The following is an 18381-nucleotide window of genomic DNA, read 5'->3' on the forward strand; positions in this document are numbered from 1 at the left end:
TAGATAAAAAGAGCAGGAAATTGGAATTTGGCCAGGGTGCTGCAATAGCTCACCGACATTTCGCGAAGGACAGCGTGGGGTCTTCATTGTCCACCAGCTAATCCTGGCAGACAGGACTTTTACTTTAACTTCCATTGGAGGGACAGCACATACATTGATTGAAGCCTGGCCCAGCCAGCGAAACCCCAACATATCAGTTTATCACTCATCCAGCTTTTGCTCTTCTGCTCAAAACATCAGCCGCACCTTGTTTCCCACGGCAGGAAGCATCCTGTAATCAACATTTAGTTGATAAATTTCAGTAAAAATAAATGTAAACGGTGAAACGGATGTAAAATGAAGAGAAACATGAAAAAGGATATTTTACAACATGTAGTTGTTGTAGTTGTTGTTGGTGCTGCTGCTGTCATCATGGCTGTGGTTGTTGTTGTTTGTGCGCTCCTTCTGTGTCTGTCACGCTTTATGCTAAAGGCTTCCTGCTGTCGTACTATTGGAACCGTTACATCGAAGCAGCCTTAGCCTTATGTCAGCCTTATGTTCAGCAGCCTTATGCAAGTAAGTAGTATAAAAAAAAACTTTATTCAGAAATTCACCGCCATTGCTGCAGTGGCTTTTACACCACCCTATCTAACATGTTAAATTATTTCTTTGTGCCAGGTGTTTGTGTCTTTTATGACATCCTTAAAAACAGGAAATTTCCTGTTTGGAGTGATATTCAATTTTGTTTGGTATACAAGATCGAGGCTCGTGAAAGAGCTAAAATGACTACCAGAGAGGCATCTAAACAGGAATTTGGCAGAAATATCCATCGCGTCCAATAAACACACGCACCCACGCACACGCTTCACCGACTAGTAATAGATGAAGCGGTCAAAGTATGGCAAATTTGACCACAACAACTCGCACAGAGATGAGTTGGGAAGTTGCAACATGACATCCTCAACACACAACACAGATTTCCACCACAACACAGACTTGTCACTTTGTGATTTCCATCTTTTTCGAACACTCAAATAACACCTTTGAGACTTTCCAGAGCACATGAAATGACTGCGTACCCGTCCTAAAATTGCTAAAGCACAATTCCTGATATTATACTCACCAAAGCACGTATCCTTAAACTGTTGCTTACCTGTACCGAATATTTATGCAAAGATAGAAACAAGGCGCTACCACATTGCTGGAATAAGTACGCGTACGTGTAACAGGAGGAATACCTTGAGAAATGGGTGAAGTTTCATCAACCCCATCATACCGTACTTTTTGATTCCCTTGAATAAATAAATATTCCACATCAGTCTTGAAGAAGAAGACCACTCATTTTTGCATCTTCAGATACATAGGGCAGCCGAAGCAGTTTTTAGACTATTGGGCACAATCCTGAATGGGTCACCACTCCAACACAGGATACTCGAGTGGTTCATTCTTCCCAGAAATCTGGGACTCATTTTGCCAACCTCAGAAGGATGACATGCTGAGTCAACCCACCTGGTGTTAATTCAACACCAGACAGAGGCTTGAACTCAGGACCCACTCAGGACCCTGAGATCTTAAGCCAGCAACTTTAACCGTTAAGCTAACACCATGCTTACATCAAACTTGGACTACCCTCACATTCTAAATGTTCTTTGAAGTGTATACAGTACACTGTATTCCAAAAAATAATTATATTGTCGTGTCCCCGGGGCTAAGACCCCAAGAGGACGAATGGCCAAAACGAGCTTTAACTCCGAAGCGTATACCAAATTTGGCGGTAGTGACACGTGCGGGAAGGTTTGAGGTCTTATCTGTTCGGACACACACGCAGGGGTTATCCGATCCCCACAGACACAAAAACGAACCAGGACAAGAAAATTCAAATTCAACAAAGAATGATTCAATGAAAATAAATGCAAATAACAATGAAAGGTGAGGTAAAAACTAAAATTCCTAAATGAAAAACCCTCCAATCAGAGTCGTATACAAACACAGGGAAAACGAAAGTAAAAAATAAATGATATTGAGTTTATTTGCGGCCAGCATTTAGCTTTGCATCCCCAAATGGCAGGTAGGTCCGCTGGTCGTCGAACCAGAGTCACCGCATGGAAAGCGCACAAGATGGCGTGGAACCACGCTCGTAGCCAGCCGCCCATGTGAGGCAAGCAGGCAGGATCCCTCTTTGTTTCGCTCGTGACCCCCTCCTTTCACGTAGTGCACCACCGTAAACCAACACCTCCTCCTTCCACGTTGCAAAAGTCCCAAAGCCCCGACACGTCTCCACACCAGGGCACCCGAGACAACAGCATCCACTGGAGACGAGAGCCAGAACGAGAGAGAGAGAGAGAGAGAGAGAGAGAGAGAGAGAGAGAGAGAGAGAGAGCGAGGGAGAGAGCAGGATGGCGTGACCGCATCCTTTTTCTTTCTCTCCCAAATGTTCCACGATGACGTCACACTCTGTTCAATCACCGAGCGCGACTCAATCACAAAGGCCGGGGTGTGTCTTCCACGTTACGATTCATTGGGGGCGGAGTCTAATCTCCATTCGGGAATGTTCGGTTGACGTCGTTCCCTTGCCGATCGGCAAATGTGCCGGGTTTGTCGGACCTGGCGGCATTGTGAGCGAATGAGTCCATTTACTGTGCGATTGTTGTAGTTATTGTGGCGGCCCTTTTTGATGCAATAACAACGAAGGGAAAAAATCACAGGGCAATTACACACTGGGGTTTATCCTTAAGCCCTACCTAATTAGCATAGCTCCACCCCTCATATGGACACACATATACGATCTTACCGGGACAATCGGCCTAACTTAATTTACATCGAGATGGTTTCGCGGCATACGGAGCATTCTAAACCTACACGTTCTGAACTTCATTAAGGTATTTCATCCATACACCAAAAACATAACAATATTTAAGTATCTTATCTGTAACACAATACTGAACAGTAACATCTGCATTACACTTTCAAAAATGACACAAAAGTACTTCGGTCAAAGCATTACCACCAAAGAGGTTGTGGAGGTAATTTGAGAGGTAATTGGAAAACGTTCAACTCAAGGGATTCATTTGTTGAAAGATAAATGGACCAAGTATATTTATTTATGTTCAGGAAACATTTAAAAGTAGTTTTCATTTCCTTTGGAAAAACTTTTTATTTTATGAAGCCAATGGCCAATCCCAATGTAGCGGCTTCTTTTTGATGTAAATGATTTGCCAAATGTCACGGAGGATCTCACCTGGAAGCATCAAACCAGGTGTGCGGTGGCATTGGAAGTATTGGGTCAAACAGCAGGAAGTTGTTTGCCAATGACACTTGTGCTGCCCTTTCTTAATATCTCTCAAAAATGTCTCCTCTTCCCACATTTTGTGTAGACTGTTTACAAGAGGAGAATGAAAGCAATAACGGTTCCCCACCTACAGCGACCACGCCCGAGCTATGTCCAGTGAGTAGGAACTCCTCCGCCTCCTTTCCGCAGGTGCAAAACTCGTTTTGAAATCCTCCTTTAACTCTGCTACTTCTGCATGCTCCACTTCACATTCCGACATTTTCAATGTCCACATCATTTCAGAAATTTCATGGAAGAATTTAGTTTTGTGCTCAGTCATGATTGGCTAATTATTCGTTCCTGATTGGTTTCTTACTCGACTTCGATATGTAGATAATTAGCTCTGGTGGGTTTCTTTTTCGCCCCCGATTTGCTCACTTATAGCTCTCAACTCCTCATTTTTCCACCCATCCGCAGGACACATCAACTGAGACCACAATTTCCCAACCCAAGTCTTCCTCTTCCAAGCAGTCACGTCTTATAAAGGTAACATCCTCATCTGGACTACAATGTATTTTCTTCTAACTTTTACCACTCAAACCTTGTTGTCGTAGCCATGGTTGATAGCAGATTCAAATTCCTTGTTACTTGTAAAATCCAAGATTTTTCAAGGATTTTGGTTGATCTTGTGCGTTATTCTGTCTGTCTGTTTGTCTGTCTGTAAATCGCCTACAGGTCACAATTTTAAACTGATCTTCACGAAACTTCACCAGATGGTAGAGTTGATCATAAGGAGAAGCCTATTGAATTTGAGGTCAAAGGTCATCTTGAGGTCGAATTTCTAAAATTGTCATTTTTCATCCAATTGACTTGAACATTGAACAGCATTTGCATATTGAATCACTAAATTGGGAAACCAACGATTTTTGAGGTCAAAAGGTCAAAGGTCAACTCAAGGTCAGACTTCCAAAATCATAAATTTTCATCTAAAAGATGTCAATTTTCATCCAATTAACTTGAAAATTAAAGAGCAATTGCATTGTAAGTCACGGAATTGGAAAACCAACTGTTTTGGGGGTCAAAGTTCAACTCAAGGTCAAACTTATATAATCATCAATTTTCATCTGAAAAATCTTCACGTTTCATCCTATTAACTTTAAAGTTAAACAGCAATTACATAGTCCATCACTGAATTGGGAAACCAACGATTTTTGAGGTCAAAAGGTCAAAGGTCAACTGAAGGTCAAACTTCTAAAATCATCAATTTTCATCTGAACAATCGTCAATTTTCATCAAATTAACCTGAAAATTAACGAGCAATTGCATTGTAAATCACAGAATTGGAAAACCAACTGTTTTGGGGGTCAAAGTTCAACTCAAGGTCAAACTTATATAATCATCAATTTTCATCTGAAAAATCTTCACGTTTCATCCTATTAACTTTAAAGTTAAACAGCAATTACATAGTCCATCACTGAATTGGGAAACCAAATATTTTTGAGGCCAAAAGGTTAAAGGTCAACTCAAGGTCAAAGTTATAAAATAATCAATTTTTATCTGAAAGATGTCACTTTTCATCCTATTAACTTGAAAATTAAACAGCAATTACATTGTCCATCACTGAATTGGGAACACCAACTATTTGAGGCCAAAAGGTCAAAGGTCAACTCAAGGTCAAACCTCTAATGTCATCAACTTTCATCTGAAAAATCATCAATTTTAATCCTTTAAGATCTGAAGATCTTAATAATGATTAAGATCGTCAATTTTAATCTTGATGATGGACAATTTGATGTATCCATGGTAACTTTTTAATTTGGGCAGTGGTGGATTTTGCAAGTATCGTGCTCTGCATGACGGCATCTTGTTTCTTTATTTCTCCTTAAACAGCAGAGCTTATCTCGTGAGGCTTTCCCAGGCCGCTTTCCCAGGCCCAGGAAGAACAAGGAATCTCGACCAAAGGAACGGAAGCTGAAGTACCACCAGTACATTCCACCAGACCAGCGCAGCACCACAGGGCGACCGAGCCACAGATCATCAGCGCCAGCCATTGCTTCGGCCTATGCCCGCATCCTGCAACAACAACAGATGTTCTTGCAGCTCCAGATTCTGTCACAACAACAGCAGCGAGAGGCGGTGCATCATCCCTGCCAAACCGAGCCCACTAATAACATTGAACAAGCCCGCAGCAAAATGGCCGAACCAACTAGCACTAAAGAACTGAAGGTTATCAAGTGAGCAAGAGCAATTTTTCTCATTTCTGTTGAGATGTATTTTCCTGCAACTTGATTCATTGATACCCCATGTGCTGTAAGTATGTCAACTGGAATTCAAATAATGGTGGCCTAGCGGGAAAGACACTGAATTGGCATCTGAGGTTCTGGGTTCAAATCCAACTGAACGTATTTTCACCCATGTCTGCTTGTCTGTTTGTTTGTTTGTGAAGAAGATATCTCAAAAGGTTGTGGACAGATTCAACAGTGGACAAAATTTGGTGGAGAGGTTGAGTGTTTGACAAGGACAAATTTTTTAGACTTTGGTGAAGATCCGGATCCGGATCCGAGGATTTAAAAGTAATTCTTCACCATTGAGTGATAGGGACCAAAACGATATAGAGCATGATATTTCAAAAAGTTGTGGACGGATTATGACAAAACTGGGTGGATGAGTTGGCGAGGTGACAAGAACAAGCCGATTATATTTTGGTTCAGGTCTGAATCCAGATCCGGCCTATCAGTGGGAAACAAAACATAAACTGTTCAGCCAGGTGGAGGTATGCGCTCTACCGAATGCCATTCTAGTTTAAACTGTTTTGCGTATAGCTAGATTTAAAGCAGTGAGGGCATATATGTAGGGGTGGTAAGGGGCGAATTTGGGAGCACACCCTCCTTTGGCGATGATCTTAAACCATATGTCTAATTTGCAATTGTGTGGATGTAAAAGGTGTCCTGTTATCTTCAACTAGAGTATGCATTTGAGCACGTCAATATATGAGAGGAATTGGGTAAGTAAGTTGACTTTACCCTATTCCACTTCTGGCTTGAAGGCAAAAGTGGTTTGCACAAGTTTAAATTATATAATGAATTTTCCTGACTCTATTTGTGTCAGGACAGAGCCAAAGTCCTGGAACTCACCAGGCCGAGAGGGTGAGGGGACTACGGATGCTCAAAGCCAACCTGCTGCCCTTCCGGTTAACCTCCATGAAATGCGGGTATGCAACAAACCCTCTTCATCGTGTATTTCTTTTTGTACAGTATATATGATCAAGAATCATGGAGGAGCTAGAGCAGAATGTAAGGGAAAAATGGATAGGAAAAAATGCCAGCAGCAGAGTAAAGTGAGAGAGATTAAGGGGAAATCGGAATTGGAACAGTGAAAGGAACAAACCAACTGACAACTAGCAAACGAAGAGGTGAGGGAGATGAGGATAAAATCACAATAACCTGGGAAAAGGGAGTGCTTGGGAATGGCGTTATTTGGAGTAATGTGAGTATGGATGGGGGATTACCTGAGGTAGTGATGAACAGCTGTCTTTAAGCACTGGAGGGAAGAATCATGGGACTGAACAGATTGGGGAAGTTGGTTCCACAGATAAGATAAAAGAGGAACAAATGAGTGGAGGTGAGCATTGGACCTGGGATTTTGGCGTTTGACAAGAAGGGGTTTATTGGCGGACCGTACCTGAAACATGGGAGGGACAGAGCCGAGAGAGAGCAGAGGGTGTGAGACCAAAAAGGAGGCGGAAGAATACAGAGATGCTGCCAACCTGTCCGTGATGTGACAGTAACAAGCCTAGACACTCGGCTTCATCACGGAAGATCCCAATGATATTGAGGGCCTTACCGTCCATGGCATCAACAACGGCAAGGTGTGAGGCAGGGGCGCCATCCCAAAGGGGAGATCAGTACTCCAAGCTGCGAAGTAAGGCCTTGCAGGTTTTTTTTAAAGTCCAGATTGGCCAAGAAAATACCTTTCTCGACGGAGGATGCCCAGTCCGTGGCTAGCCATTTGGAGGCCATCTTGGAAATATGGATTTCCCAAGAAAGATCATAGCTGTTAGTGAGGCCCAAAAGTTTGATTGACTTAATCTCTTCAAGTGGTTTGTTTGGGAAGTAGATGGGAGGGTTTGCCAGATTGTCCTTTCACAGAGACAGGATGAGTATTTGGGATTTGTCAGGGTTCAAAAACATATTCCAAGTATTGGACCAGCTTGACAGGCAAAGGAGATGAGAGAATCGAGTTAAGGACTTCACACCGAATACAGGAGTGGAGGAAGTCAGTGATCCATGTGAGGAGGTGGTCTTGGATGCCATCATTAGAGAGTTTGGAGATCAAGGTGGGGTGCCAGACTGTATCAAATGCTCGTGATATGTCCAGAGAGTTGGCCTTGATTTCTTGTCTGAGATTGAAGGCTTCCATCCATTGTTGGAAGCGTAAAAAGAGTAGAAGAAATAGGATGAGCAAGAGCAGGTGAACAGGTTTTAGGATACCTGCACAGATGCCGTCTGGGCCTGTCGCAGAATCGGACTCCAGGTTTGTCAGAAACCTCTCCACCTTCTCAAGTGAGAAAGACACATTATCCAGTAGTAGATGGGTATGACATGGTAGGGTAGATGTATGGAGTGAGGGATTGGGTGAAGTTTGAGAAGGAGTTGGATTTGCATAAAAACTACAGAGGTGTCCCACTCTCTATCCCAATGGTGTTTGATCTTATTTCTCATTTCCCTTTAATCTTAACTTATTTACCTTCCATTCTTCACCCATATTTATTTTCTCCTATCTATCTTTGTCATAATTTATCGAAACTTGTTTTCCTGTACTTCTCAAGCATGTCATTCATTCTCCAGGTATCTGAACTCCGGCAAGAACTACGTACCAGAGGCCTTCCGGTGTCTGGTACCAAGCCAGCCCTCATGGAACGCCTTCGTCACACGCAGTCCCTCCCAGTTCCCCTGTGTGTGTCACTCCGACGTAGTACTGCAGACTCAGGAGGAGCCAGCTGTGGAAGTTCAAGCTCCTCTCCACAGCCAATCTCACCGGCAATGTCAGATCGTTCTTCCGTGCCCAGCTCTGACACCACAGAAGCCTCTCTCTCACCTATGACCTCTGCACCGGCAGGAGGCAATTGCGGAATAGGAATGAATCTGGAGCAAAAGTTAGGTGATCAGCGAGATCGGCTCTTGATTGAAAAGCACCGCAAAATCGAGGAACTCATGCGCCTGTTGGAGCTAGAGCAGCAGCAGGCCGAGGAGCTCCGATGTCAAATCGAACGTGAAAAGAAAGGACAGGGACTCTTGCCCTCTCAGATGTACCTTATAAAACCCAGTCTTTCCCCTGACTCCCAGACCTCACCACTGACGACTTCCACTGATGGCTCAACCACCCATGAAATATCCAGCTCACCTCAGACATTCAATACATGCTCATCCCTCCTTAACGAGATAATCAATTATCCGTGCCACTTTCCATCCGGGCTCTCAATCAAAAAGGAACCTCCGCAGAGTCCTCCAGAATGTCACTATTCACAGGCAAGGCCTACGGTTGACTTAGATACCTGTAGGCCATGGATCGAAGAAGTAGAAGCGAAGAATGAGCCTTGGAGTGAAAACTCATCACTTGCAGAGTCGACAGTCCAGTTACCGTTTGGAGCTTCAAAATCACCTGGACTTCCAGGATTGTTTGCATTTCCCAGCTCCATGCCGCCCACGGCAAAGGCTCCCCCATCATATGATGATGCAGTGCGGTATGCCAAGCTGCAACTTCCACAGGTATGTTCTCAAGCCTTTGCTTTTCCCTGTGTCTTGTTTTACATTAAAATACATATTGTTTGAGAGAAATGATGTTTAGCATATCTTCATGTCGAGAAGTGGGCCGACGGGATGGCCTCACCTCCAAGCTGCAAGCTGTCCAGCCTGAGTTTGAATCAGGCTGCCCTTTGCTGCGGCTATTAAGCCAACCGTCTTATCTGCCGGCATTTACTTGTTGGCGACGAAGATCCTATGGTGCCTTTCAAAAAGAGTAGGCCAAAGTGTGATGGCACCCAAGCAAAATTATTTCCTGAGCCGAACTTCCCCTGTGAAAGCAGTGGCACACTGGCCAGTTTGCACCCAAAGAAAACTGCTTCAGCAGGACTCGCTCTCCTCTAACAACGCATTCTTATCTGGTCAGATACAGGCCACAGGCCTACTGTTGCGAAACATAAGCTTGGATGTTTTGGGTCAAGATCAATGTATAAAGAATAGCTTAACGCTGTTTTGCTAGCGGTACACCTGGAGGGAGTTTTCTTTCAATTTGGGTCCAACAGGGATTTATCCAATAACCTGATAATTTAGAGGTGAGCTTCTTACTAAGTGAACTGTGTCTATCTGAGTACCTCTCTTGACTCACTTCTTACTAAGTGAACTGTGTCTATCTGAGTACCTCTCTTGACTCACTTCTTACTAAGTGAACTGTGTCTATCTGAGTACCTCTCTTGACTCACTTCTTACTAAGTGAACTGTGTCTATCTGAGTACCTCTCTTGACTCACTTCTTACTAAGTGAACTGTGTCTATCTGAGTACCTCTCTTGACTCACTTCTTACTAAGTGAACTGTGTCTATCTGAGTACCACTCTTGACTCACTTCTTACTAAGTGAACTGTGTCTATCTGAGTACCTCTCTTGACTCACTTCTTACTAAGTGAACTGTGTCTATCTGAGTACCTCTCTTGACTCACTTCTTACTAAGTGAACTGTGTCTATCTGAGTACCTCTCTTGACTCACTTCTTACTAAGTGAACTGTGTCTATCTGAGTACCTCTCTTGAATCACTTCTTACTAAGTGAACTGTGTCTATCTGAGTACCTCTCTTGACTCACTTCTTACTAAGTGAACTGTGTCTATCTGAGTACCTCTCTTGACTCACTTCTTACTAAGTGAACTGTGTCTATCTGAGTACCTCTCTTGACTCACTTCTTACTAAGTGAACTGTGTCTATCTGAGTACCACTCTTGACACTTCTTACTAAGTGAACTGTGTCTATCTGAGTACCTCTCTTGACTCACTTCTTACGAAGTGAACTGTGTCTATCTGAGTACCACTCTTGACTCACTTCTTACTAAGTGAACTGTGTCTATCTGAGTACCTCTCTTGACTCACTTCTTACAAAGTGAACTGTGTCTATCTGAGTACCACTCTTGACTCACTTCTTACTAAGTGAACTGTGTCTATCTGAGTACCTCTCTTGACTCACTTCTTACTAAGTGAACTGTGTCTATCTGAGTACCTCTCTTGACTCACTTCTTACGAAGTGAACTGTGTCTATCTGAGTACCACTCTTGACACTTCTTACTAAGTGAACTGTGTCTATCTGAGTACCTCTCTTGACTCACTTCTTACTAAGTGAACTGTGTCTATCTGAGTACCACTCTTGACACTTCTTACTAAGTGAACTGTGTCTATCTGAGTACCTCTCTTGACTCACTTCTTACGAAGTGAACTGTGTCTATCTGAGTACCACTCTTGACTCACTTCTCACTAAGTGAACTGTGTCTATCTGAGTACCTCTCTTGACTCACTTCTTACTAAGTGAACTGTGTCTATCTGAGTACCTCTCTTGACTCACTTCTTACTAAGTGAACTGTGTCTATCTGAGTACCTCTCTTGACTCACTTCTTACTAAGTGAACTGTGTCTATCTGAGTACCTCTCTTGACTCACTTCTCACTAAGTGAACTGTGTCTATCTGAGTACCTCTCTTGACTCACTTCTTACTAAGTGAACTGTGTCTATCTGAGTACCTCTCTTGACTCACTTCTTACTAAGTGAACTGTGTCTATCTGAGTACCTCTCTTGACTCACTTCTTACGAAGTGAACTGTGTCTATCTGAGTACCTCTCTTGACTCACTTCTTACGAAGTGAACTGTGTCTATCTGAGTACCTCTCTTGACTCACTTCTTACTAAGTGAACTGTGTCTATCTGAGTACCTCTCTTGACTCACTTCTTACTAAGTGAACTGTGTCTATCTGAGTACCTCTCTTGACTCACTTCTTACTAAGTGAACTGTGTCTATCTGAGTACCTCTCTTGACTCACTTCTTACTAAGTGAACTGTGTCTATCTGAGTACCTCTCTTGACTCACTTCTTACTAAGTGAACTGTGTCTATCTGAGTACCTCTCTTGACTCACTTCTTACTAAGTGAACTGTGTCTATCTGAGTACCTCTCTTGACTCACTTCTTACTAAGTGAACTGTGTCTATCTGAGTACCTCTCTTGACTCACTTCTTACTAAGTGAACTGTGTCTATCTGAGTACCTCTCTTGACTCACTTCTTACTAAGTGAACTGTGTCTATCTGAGTACCTCTCTTGACTCACTTCTTACAAAGTGAACTGTGTCTATCTGAGTACCTCTCTTGACTCACTTCTTACGAAGTGAACTGTGTCTATCTGAGTACCTCTCTTGACTCACATCTTACTAAGTGAACTGTGCCCATCTGAGTACCTCTCTTGACTCACTTATCTAAGTGCAAGCTTTGTATTTCATGCCTGCTTTATCCCTGCCATGAACTGATCGCTGCTTCATCAACCACTCTACTGTGTACCTTTTGTGGGAGTTTTGCAAAAAAAAAAAACTAGAATGGCACTTGGTAGAGCACAAACCTCCTCCAGGCTGAACAGTTTGTTTTTTATCTTACTTTGACTATTTTGACTTCCGTTTCCGGTCTTGCTGGTGAGGGTTCGTTTTTTCGCAGCTCCACACGCTCTCCATCGAAATCGAAGTTAAGTAATTGTTCCCATTTGTATTTTCGTTATAACTGTATTTCTTTTATGGTGTATGTACGTATATTGTCCCGACAAAGATTTTCGGTGCAAATCTTTCATACCTGTATTGAAAATCGTGTTAATTCGTGTCGTCTTGAGGCCTTGTACAGTGTACACTGTACAACCTTGAGGCTTTGTTTTTCTCTCAGCGCCTGTCGTTTGTGATCCAATAACTTTCGTTCTCTGTTTTCGCAGTCTTTCCACCCCAAAGCCTACTTCCTTATGTAAATCTCAACTCAAAAAAACAAAAAAAAAAGACATTACCTTCTCTGTGCTCATTCGTTTATTCATTCTTATTCGTTCGTTCATTCTTCGACCACGTGTTTCTCCCCCATTTCCCCAGATAGATTGTCAAATTTCAACTCGTTATTTTATCGTCCATGCGATATTGTTTGATTATAGTTAGTTTTGGTTTGAATTTCCTGTAACTCGTAATTAATTAATCGTGTTCTGCTCCTCGTGTGTGGCCTTGTAGTTGTACCCCCGTCGGTGTTTTGTTAACTTAAGCGTGTTTTGCTTGGCTCTTGGTTTTTTCCCTTCTACCCCGAACATAATACTGTCTAACGTTCTAAATCCCCACCCCCCCCCCCCCCCCCAAAAAAACAAACAAAAAAAAAAAAAACATTTATTTTATTTTATCCACGTGTACTGTTGTCTCATCCTGTATTTTCTGTCCAGGTGTGCTGTTCGCCCCACCCCCATTATCTCCTTGCCATCCACCGTTTGCCCTGTTCACGTGACTCGTGGTGGTCCCTCTCGGCTCTCCCCCCGTTGGTATTTTTGTGCATATAAGATTGTTCATAGTTCTGTTTAAATATTATTTAAATATGTTTAACCTTTCCCCTTCTGTGTTTTATTCAGTGGTATATTACAACACGCTGTTTTTCTTCCTATTTAAAAGGTTTTTCTCAATTTCCTCTCCAACTCATTCCACTTCAAAAAAAAGAAATTCAATATCTTATACGTCTTCCTCACTACATGGTCTAAATTCACATTCATTCCATCCCTCCTCCATCGTTCTGAATCGGATTGCTAACTTGAAAATCACAACAAACCCAATTTGTTATCAATGTTCGTCTTTCATTAATCATCCACTTTCTAAACTCCCCTCTTGCCCCTCCCATCCAAATCCCCCCCCTTGCACCTACACTCCGAAACTTCCCCCTTGCCCCTCCACTCTTAAACTCCCCCCTTGCCCCTCCACTCCCGAACTCCCCCCTTGCCCTTCCCCTCCTAAACTCCCCCTTTGCCCCTCCCCTCCTAATCCCCCCCCTTGCCCCTCCACTCCTGATCTCCCCCCTTGCCCCTTCCCTCCAAAACTCCCCCCTTGCCCCTCCCCTCCTAAACTCCCCCCTCACTCCTCCCCTTCAAAACTCCCCCCCAATCCCTCCCATTCAATTCTCCCCCCATACCATTCCTCTCCAATTCTCTCTCCTCCCCCCTCCTCCTCCAAGCTGCCTCCTCCCCACTTCGTCTCCCTTCTATCTCATACCTCCACCCCCCCAAACCTTCTACTTTCCTCTGCCCCCCCTCAAACAACCCCTCACTGTGCCGCATCCGTTCACCATCAAACCTTTCATCCTCCTCATCCTTCCCTTTCTTGGAACTCTTCTGCAACATCTGAAACACTATCAACTGCTCTCCCTACCTCCCCCTCTCATCCTTCATCTTACCCTACTCCTCCCCTCCCCTGTCCTGTACCCGATGCTCCCCCTCTCTCTTCATTAACGGTATGGACCTCAAACATCCGGGGCCTTCGCTCAAGCCTGACTGATCTCTCCATACAGGTTGCTTCTGACAATCCAGACTTGATCTGCTTAACAGAGACTTTCCTCCTTCAAGATGTCTCTGATTCCTTAATATCTCTTCCTGGTTACTCCCTCCTCCGGTATGATAGACCTGAGCCTCGGCCTGGTGGTGGGGTGGCTATCTTTGTCAAAAACTCTCTTCCTCACTCTCCTTGCACTGCTCTCTTTCCTCCTCACCCGCAGGAGTACCTCTGGTTACGGCTTCCTCTCCGCTCCCACCTTTTGTTCATATGTGTTCTGTACCGTCCCCCAAACAGTGATGACTCCATCTACATTTCAATGTCTGACAACATGGACCAACTTCTATCCACTCATCCCAACTCTCTCTTCCTCATATGTGGTGACTTCAACTGTCATCATGCCACCTGGTTGGGTGTGGGTTCCTCTCTCACCAGTCATGGCACCTCAGCAAAGGACTTCTGTGACTCACTGGGATTGACACAATCTGTCAATTTCCCGACCCGGATCTCAGCCAATGGAGTATCTTCTCTTCTAGACTTGGTTATGACAAACTTCCCTGCTAATGTCTGCTGCTCTTCTTCTGCTCCAATCGGTTCTTCTGATCATGTGCTTGTCAAAGTGGACATCTCTCTGGCCATTCTCAGAGAGCCTCCTCAGCGTCGAAGAGTCTGGCATTTCACTCAGGCCGACTGGGACGGTCTTCAAGCAGCCATCAATCGTCTGGATTGGTCTCCCATCTCCACTGCCTCTGACATCAATTCTTCCTGGGAATTCTTCCAAAGCAAACTGATCTCTCTCATGCACAGATTTATCCCATCTCGCCTTCAATTGTCTTACCCTTCCTCCCGTCCATGGTACACTGAATCTTGTGGTGAGGCAGTTGCCCTGAAACAACTTGCCTTTGCCGCTTGGAAGGCTAATCCAACTGAAGGAAATCTCAGTTCCTTCCACCAAGCTCGGAACAAGTGTGTGTCTACCCTCAGGAGTGCCAGGAAGCACTATCTCTCCTCACTCAAGAATGAACTCTCAAACCTGTCTCCTTCCTCCAAATCCTGGTGGCGTCTGGTCAAATCCGTTTCTGGTGTTTGTTCCCCCTCCATCCCCTCCCTTACCTCAAATGGCCACACAGTTGACATCGCACGTGACAAAGCCGAATGCCTCAACTCTGTGTTCGCCTCGAAATCCTTAGTCCCAAACCCATCTCTCTCTGTTCCCACCTTTCCCAGTCGAACCCAACTGCTCCTGGACTCTGTGTCCTTCTCTCCTGACAAGGTGGAGGAGTTTTTGTCAAACCTCGACTCTGATTCTGCAACTGGACCAGACGGCATCAGCCCACGGGTCCTAAAATCCTGCTCTGCCGCTCTATCTCACCCTCTCTCTGTTCTTTTCACCCTATCTTTTGCTCAAGGTCATCTGCCAGCATCCTGGAAATCAGCTAACATTACCGCTTTACACAAAAAAGGTGCAAAAACAGATCCTTGCAACTACAGACCAATCAGCCTGCTCCCAATTATCAGCAAAGTCATGGAATCCATCATTGCTTCGGATATGAAATCTTTCCTCTTCTCCAATGGCTTGATCTCTGATCATCAATTTGGTTTCAGACAAGGTCACTCTACTCTGGACATGCTGCTTCTGCTGTCTCAACAATGGATGGAGGTCCTCAATGCCAAACAGGAAATCAGAGCTGTCTCCCTTGACATATCACGGGCCTTTGATACGGTCTGGCACCCAGCTCTGCTCACCAAACTCTCCTCCTATGGTATCCATGGAAATCTCCATGCATGGCTTGCGGACTTCCTCTCTGGTCGTAGTCAACGTGTGGCCCTGAATGGATTTCTCTCATCTCCCCTTCCTGTTCAGGCTGGAGTTCCCCAAGGAAGTGTGCTGGGCCCTGTGCTTTTTCTGGTCTTTATCAATGATCTCTCCGACTCTCTGGAAAATCCTCTCTATCTCTTTGCTGATGACTCCACTCTCTGCCGCTCCATTTCTCTTCCCTCAGATCGGCAGTCTGCAGCCTCCTCACTCTCTGAAGACCTGGACAAAATCACAGACTGGTCAAACAAGTGGAACATGTCTTTCAATCCTGACAAATCTCACTCTCTTACTATGTCTCTCCGAAAAGATCGACTGGACAACCCTCCCATCTACTTTCTCAACAATCCTCTCCAAGAAGTTCTGTCACTCAAGCTTTTGGGTCTCACTATCTGCCATGATCTTTCTTGGGAAAACCACATTTCCAAGCTGGCCTCCAAAGCCAGTCGCCGACTGGGCATCCTCCGTCGTGCGAAGTCCTTCCTCGGCACACCTGAGCTCCTCACCACATACAAGGCTTTCATCCGCAGCTCAATGGAATACTGTTCTCCCCTATGGGCTGGTGCTCCTGCCTCACACCTGGCTCGGCTTCACGCTGTTGAATCCAAAGCTTTCAAAATCATTGGAATCTCCCGCGACGAAGCTATCTCTGAGGGCCTTTCACTCACTCACCGCAGGCAGGTAGGTGGCCTTTCTGTTTTCTACCGACTCCTCTCCGGCCTTGCTCCCCCAGCTCTCTCTGTGCTCTGTCCCCCAAATATTCCTACAGGTCGCACAAGATCTGCCAGCAACCCTCTGATGGTTAAACTGCCGAAATCTCGGCTCTCTGCTCACCTTCACTCTTTCATTCCTCTTTTCTCCCGCCTGTGGAACAAACTCCCACACTCCCTTCAATCCCTCTCCTCCCTCCAGGTCTTTAAAACAGCTGTTCACCACCATCTCTTATCTTCCCCCATCCATAACCTTGATCTTTTCTACCCCCACTAATTCACCCCAGATCCACCTTGTTTGAAATTCCAACTTCTTTCCTGGAAATCCTGGCAGTGTCCATATGTTTATACCTCTCCCACCCCCCCCCCCCCCCCTTCACATGCCTCCCCCTCTTCACATGCCTCCCCCCCAAAGCCCTCTCCCTCCCACAGATCTCTCGATGTCTCCATGTCTCTCGGTCCCTGCTCTCAAATGTTGTGTTTGTGTCCTTCCCCCTCTCTCCCCATCTTGTCTACCGCTCCCGATGTTATTTGTTTTATGTGTCTGTTTGTCTTTCATGTGTGATTAATGTTCGCTCTTTCACGAGCCTCGATCTTGTATACAAAAAAAAAAATCCCACTGATAGGCCGGATCTGGATTCGGACCTGAAACAAAATCTAATCGGTTTGTTCTTGTCACCTACCCAACTCGTCCACCAAGTTTAGTCGTAACTCATCTTTAACTTTTCAAATATGTATCATGTTATTTATCGCTTTTCGTCCGATCCCTCAACGGTGAAGAATCACTTAAAAATTAAATAATTCTCATATCCGAATCCATATTCAGATCTTCACCAAAATCGAATCGATTTGTCCTTGTCACACACACAACCTGTCCAACAAGTTTCGTCCAAATCCGTCCACAACTTTTTGAGATATCCTGCTATGTATCGTTTTTGGCCCCATCTCCCAATGGTGAAGAATCACTTTTAAAATTCTAGTAGCCGGATCCGAATCCGGATCTTCACCAAAATCTAATCATTTCGTCCTTGTGACATTCGCCACATCTCTGACATATTTCATCCGAATCCGTCCACAACTTTTTGATATATATTTTTCACAAGCAGACAGACAGACATGGGTGGAAACATAACCTCCATCCATCTTCGGTGGTGGAGGTAATTATACTTTGTTTGTAATTCTAGGGAGAAGGGAGGGGGCGGATCTAAATTTCTTGTGAGAAGGTGTGCATTGGCAGTCCTTCAAAACCAGTTTCGGCAATTGAATCAAAAATATGTCAAGATGGAGGAAAACAATATTTCATTCGCTTTTGTCTTGATTTTGTTTTTGTTTTTTAAATTAACTAGTTCACTCCTTTTTAAGCTTTCAAAACCAGTTTTGGGTCGATGTCCTATAGGATAGGGGAAAGCTTATACCTGTTGTAGGGTTTGTTTCTCCAATTAGTGCCCCCAATTTTATTAATGGTATTACAAAGTTTACTAGACCCCCGAGAAGGAAAAACACAACATTTAGAAGAAAGAAAAAAAATCATTACATTTTGGTTTTTTGGGATTCTTTAGAATTTTTTGATTCGACGATTCGATTTTGGTTCAGGTCCGAATCCAGATCCTCCCTATCAGTGGGATACAAAACATTAATGGTTCAGCCTGGTGGAGGTATGCTTGTCTACCAAGTGGTATTCTAGTTTGATCAATTTTTGTTGAGAAATACTTATTCCTTTGACATTCTTGTTTCAAGTTTGCTGGATGGAGAGTCCACCCGACCGACCCTCGAAGTGGAGTACTTTTAAAGTTTATTATTAGCTCACCTGGAACAATGTTCAGGGGAGCTTATCCAATGGCGCGTCAGTCCGTCTGTCCGTCAGTCCGTCCGTCAGTCCGTCTGAAACCGCTGAAGCGATTGTGACCCAAATTTGGCACAAATGATATTTGTTGTGTTGTGTCTAAAGTGTGTTTACGGCATTACAAAAATTGGGGTCTAAGGGGGTTTACCGGGGTTAAAGTGGGTCCAGGTTTGACCCCCCAAAATAGGAATTTGC

General features: G+C 44.2%; 1 protein-coding gene across 7 annotated transcripts in view; it reads left to right on the forward strand.

Annotated features, from left to right (window-relative positions):
• Positions 1-18381, forward strand: part of LOC137427560 (myocardin-related transcription factor A) — a 53953-nt gene that overhangs the window by 28435 nt on the left and 7137 nt on the right. For 4 of the 7 annotated variants that reach the window (XM_068117141.2, XM_068117146.2, XM_068117144.2 and 1 more), the window contains 5 exons: positions 3354-3457; positions 3725-3793; positions 5138-5481; positions 6356-6458; positions 8095-9015. In XM_068117141.2, the coding sequence (XP_067973242.2) occupies positions 3354-3457; positions 3725-3793; positions 5138-5481; positions 6356-6458; positions 8095-9015 (1541 nt within the window). The remainder of the gene's footprint in view (positions 1-3353; positions 3458-3724; positions 3794-5137; positions 5482-6355; positions 6459-8094; positions 9016-18381) is intronic. The other 3 variants (XM_068117145.2, XM_078778016.1, XM_068117142.2) reach the window with 2 other exon arrangements.

Source organism: Myxine glutinosa, chromosome 5 (genome assembly GCF_964187855.1).
Source record: "Myxine glutinosa chromosome 5, kmMyxGlut1.1, whole genome shotgun sequence".
NCBI classification, from domain to species: domain Eukaryota; kingdom Metazoa; phylum Chordata; class Myxini; order Myxiniformes; family Myxinidae; genus Myxine; species Myxine glutinosa.